General features: G+C 42.5%; 1 protein-coding gene across 2 annotated transcripts in view; it reads right to left on the reverse strand.

Annotated features, from left to right (window-relative positions):
• The window catches only part of NUP214 (nucleoporin 214), a 107,655-nt gene that overhangs the window by 87,572 nt on the left and 15,054 nt on the right, over positions 1-5,029 (reverse strand). Inside the window, exons 7-8 of one of the 2 annotated variants that reach the window (XM_023516115.1) lie at positions 4,287-4,401; positions 2,161-2,336 (exon numbers count right to left, since the gene is read on the reverse strand). In XM_023516115.1, coding sequence (XP_023371883.1) covers positions 2,161-2,336; positions 4,287-4,401 — 291 coding nt within the window. Of the gene's footprint in view, positions 1-2,160; positions 2,337-4,286; positions 4,762-5,029 lie in introns of both variants that reach the window. The other variant, XM_023516114.1, reaches the window with a different exon arrangement.

Raw genomic sequence — 5,029 nt, forward strand, 5'->3', positions numbered from 1 at the left:
GCACTCTACCCAGGGGGACAGCTTGAGGCTCCGTCTCAAAAAAAAAAAAAAAAGAACAATGAAATCATGCGATAACGTACATCATCTCTGTGGTAGTAATGCCCAAAATATTTATCTGGAATCTCATCAGCTGCAACAATCAAATTCATAAAACTAATGGTCTGACCTCTTCACAAATGTTGTAACGTGAAAGACAAAAAAGAAAAAAAAAAACTGAAGAACAATCTGAAATTAAAACAAATGAGATAAAAACAAAATGCAACGTGTGGCCCAGGTGCAGTTGCTCAATCCCATAATCCTCGCACTCTGGGAGGCTAAGGTAGGAGGATCACTTAAGCTCAGGAGTTGAGACCAGTCTAAGTAAGAACCCACTTCTACTAAAAATGGAAAATCAGCTGGGCATAGTGGGGGGTACCTGTAGTCTCAGCTACTGGGGAGGCTGAGGTAGGAGGATTCCCTGAGCTCAAGAGTTTGAGATTACTATGAGCTAAGCTGATGCTATGGCACTCTAGCCTGGGCGACAAGAGTGAGACTCTGTCTCAAAAACAAAAAAACAAAAAACAACCCCCCCCCCCAAAACCCAACCAAACAAAAAACACCCGCAAATAACACTATTGGGACAATTGTACATATGGACTATAGGTGAGATTACTATTAAATTTCTCAAGTCTGATAATGTACTGTGTGTCTTTGATTTTATTTTATTTTTTTTGAGACAGACTCTCACTGTCACCCTCAGTAAAGTGCTGTAGCATCACAGCTCACAGCAAAATCAAACTCAAGTGATTCTCTTGCCTCAATCTCCCAAGTAGCTGGGACTACAGATGCCTGCCACAGCTCCTGCCTATTTTCTTTTGTTGCAATTGTCATTGTTTAGTTTAGCAGGCCTAGACTGGGTTCAAACCCGCCAACCTCAGGGTCTGTGGCTGGCACCCTAACCCCTGAGCTATGGGCACTGAGGCATGTGTCTTTGATTTTAGAATATTTACAGTGAAATATTTAGGGATGAAGTGTTTCATGGTGTCTGAAATTAATTGCAAACATTGTGTAATTTCTTACACAAAAAAGAAAGATAAATCAAATGGTGTAAAATGCTGGCAAGTACTGGATCTCAATGAAGGGCATAGCATTCATTACACAATTTTTGTAACCTCGAAGTTCAAAAGAAGACAAGACAGACTAGGTACGTTTGCCCGTGTATTATCAGGTACTTCAATGGCTGTAATTATTTCTAGTCATGATCTTTACATAATAAACTTCTTGCTTATAGTATGCCTGTGAAAAACAAACACTGTCCCTAGGGCAATAATCGCAAGAGTTATACAGAGCTCTGTCCCCCGTGAGCCCTAAAGCACTGCTCTGCAATTGCCTTGCACAGAATGCAGGCTCCAGGTGAAGATAAATGCCCAATAGCAAGACACTTTCTTTGAATCAAGTACACACAGCTCCATGAGAAGTGTCAGAGAGAAGCCCATTCATTACAAATCTCCCAATTCAGAGTATGAAAATCAGAGCACAATCCATTTATGCCAGAGGCTGAAATTTCTGAATTTTTTTTCTTTTTTTGCATGACTTTTTGACAAGCTCCCAGTACACCAGTATCTGCAGCAGTGACTCTGTGCACCATGTGATAACACAGGAGGCAGATGTGTGAAAAATCAGACCTCGGCTATGACCTCAAACAGTAGGATATAAAGAACTCCTACATCACTACCATTCCTACATCACTACCATTCCAATAATTGAATGTGAAGCATAAATGGGTTAGGTTAATGTGATACAGGAAGCAAGAAAAAATAACCTCCTCAGCTAGGATTCTATTTTTCTTTTTTTTTTTTTTAAGAGATAGAGTATCACTTTGTTGCCCTTGGTAGAGTGCCATGGCTTCACAGCTCACAACAACCTCCAGCTTTTGGGCTTAGGCGATTCTCTTGCCTCAGCCTCCCAAATAGCTGGGACTACAGGTGCCCACCACAACACCCGGCTACTTTTTTGTTGCAGTTTGGCCAGGGCTGGGTTTGAACCCACCACCCGCAGTATATGGGGCTGGTGCCCTACCCACTGAGCCACAGGTGCCACCCCCTCAGCTAGGATTCTTAACACTGAAAACCACTAATCTGGGAAGGGAGGACTGATGTCTAAAGTTGTTTAAAATCATACCTGAAGGTGAGGGAGAGACTGAGGACTTCAGTGACATGGAACTCACTGATGCTGAGACAGGTGTGGGGTGACTGAGAGGTGCAGAAATAGCTGGCTTGCAGGCGGAAGATATTGGCAGTATTGAAGGCGTGCTCTGACAGCTATTAACAGGAGCAGAGGTAGCCACAGCAGTAAACCTGAAAATGAGAACCCCAAATGCCTCAGAAAGCCTGTTAGAAGATTCTTTCACATTGGCATGAGCAATGTCACCAAAGGATAACTTACTATCTGTAGTTTTTTGCCTTAGGAGACATTAATGTTCAGCTATTTCTTATAAATGGTGAAAGTTGAAAGGAAACATTTATATTATTGTCTGCTTATTTAGGAAAGGATTATTCAACTAAAATATCAAGTACTTACTGTGAAGATGAAATTAAGTTTATCATGATATAAAATACTTATTTTCTATTCTATCCAGCTGAGTAAAAAAAGGATGGGGAGACCCAACCAAGCATAGGAGAGTTTAGTACTTTCCTTCAAGGAAATGATTAAGAACTCACTTAATGAGTTCTTTGGGAGGTAGTCATCTTCTCTGGAGAGTAAAAGAGGAAGAAAAAAGCAGGACACTATTTTTAGGATGTTTATGGTGTAAAGAGAATGTAAAGTCAGTTCCATCTAAAGAGCAAAAGCCGTTAAGCAATCTAAATACGCAGCATTAGATGACTGGGCAAACTGTGGTGCAGTCAACAAAACAGAGCTCTGCGACCATTAGAATGAAGTGGCTATGTGCCAATCCCACATCAGCAATGACAGTGACAGCAGGAGGACCGTCACACTGCAGCAATGGAGAGCAGGGGAAAGCTGCGCATGTTTACACTCATGGTTATTTTGGGAGGGGTTACAAGATACAAGGGATTGCTTCCCTCAGGAAGCCTACATTCCAGCAAGAACAGAACAAGAAGATAAAGAAGAAATAAAAGAGTTATGAGTGAGCTCCAGGACCTAAATCTGGAGGAAACTGGATACCATGCTAAAGACTTGGATTGTAGTTGAAAAGCAGTGAGAAGTACCAGGGACAGGTCTAGCAGGAGAGTCATCTTAATATATTTACAATTTCACAAGATCACTTTGTTGGCTTATAGATAATAGTTCAGAGCGAGTAGAGAGTAGACACAAGGGGATGAAGACTACAGGGGGTACTCATGGCCAGGTGCGGTGCCTCATGCCTATAATCCCAGCATTCTGGGAGGCCACAGAAGATGGACTGCCTAAACTCATGGGTTCGAGACCAGCCTGTGCCAGAACAAGACCTTGTCTCTAAAAAAAAAGCTGGGCCTTGTGGCAGGCACCTGTACTCTCAGCTACTTGGGAGGCTGAAGTAAGAGAATCACTTAAGCTCAAGAGTTTGAGGTTGCTGTGAGCTGTGACATTATAGCACTCTATCAAGGGTGATAAACTGAGACTCTCTCAAAAACAAAAAACAAAACAAACAAACAAACAAAAGACCACAGGCGACTCATTTCCCTTCCAGGATGCAATGTATATTTTGGATTGCTTCCTCTTTTTTTTTATTTTTATTTTTCTTTGGTGACAGAGTCTTGCTCAGGCACCTTAGGTAGAGTGCAGTGGTATTAGCATAGCTCACTGCAACCTCAAACTTCCAGGCTCAACTGATCCTGCTGAGCCTCCTGAGTAGATGGGTCTATAGGTACAAATCATGACACTTGGCTAATTTTTCTATATTTATTAGAGTTCATGCTGGTCTCCAACTCTTGAAGTCAAGTAATCCTCCTGCCTCAACCTCAGAGGGTTAGGATTACAGGCTTGAGCCACAGGGCCCACCCTGCTTCCTTTTTAAAAATAAGAAGTATGTCTTACATCTAAAATGTGGAAAAGCAAAATAAATATTTAAATACAAATTGCCTAGAGGTCAAGAAAATGTAACACTAGCTAAGAGAACACTTCTGCCTCTGTTTACTGATGAAATGCAAGCTTTCTACATTGGTTGAATGTACACCATTTGCAAGTATTACTTTGGACAAAAATTTCTATTGAGTAACTTCACTTACAATGACTCTAATTCCAGCTAATTCCTGCACTATTTCTACCTATCTAACAGAAGAATCAAACGTTTTACAGTGACTTACTTTTCGCTCAGGTTGACCTTGACTGCAGAGGATGAGGGTGGGAAGCAAGGCTTCATTGCTAAGTTCGCAGCAGACCCGCTCAGCATTGGTGTGCTTTCCAGGGTAGGCTTAAAACCTGCTGATCCAAAGGAGAATGAAGCAGCTGATGGGGCCATGGGTGACCCTGCAGGGGTGGGGGCCAGGGAGGCTTTAGAAGGAGGAGCAAAAGAGAAGGTTGATGTGCTAGAGCCCAAGGCTGCTTTGGAATTGTCAGAGCCACTGGAATACGAAGAGGGCTCCCCAGTGACAGAAGCAGATGATTTCAAGAATGAAGCACCAAAGGAGAACACAGCAGGGGCTCCCCCAGCAGGAAGTAAAGAGAAGGTGGCAATGGGAGCAGCAGATGACAAAGGTGGTGCAGAGACAGGGGCTGCAACTGCTGGAGGATCAAGTTTCTGTGGGGCTTGAGAGGAGGTTGGGGTAGTAGGAGTGCTTCCTGTAATGAGAAAAAAAAAAGGAGAAAAAGAAATGAAACGGTTAACAGTGTAACAGTACAGGTCTAAATAACAAAAAGCATGAAAAAGGGTTTGTGGTAGAATGAGGCCAGAAATGATCCTAGTTCAAGAAGTATAAATATTAAAAAAAAAAAAGGTGGGCAGCACCTGTGGCTCAGGGAGTAGGGCGCCCCCATATACCAAAGGTGGTGGGTTCAAACCAGCCAAACTGCAACAAAAAATAGCCGGCGTTGTGGCAGGCACCTGTAG

Source organism: Otolemur garnettii, unplaced genomic scaffold (assembly GCF_000181295.1).
Source record: "Otolemur garnettii isolate 467f Iridium unplaced genomic scaffold, OtoGar3 scaffold00087, whole genome shotgun sequence".
NCBI classification, from domain to species: domain Eukaryota; kingdom Metazoa; phylum Chordata; class Mammalia; order Primates; family Galagidae; genus Otolemur; species Otolemur garnettii.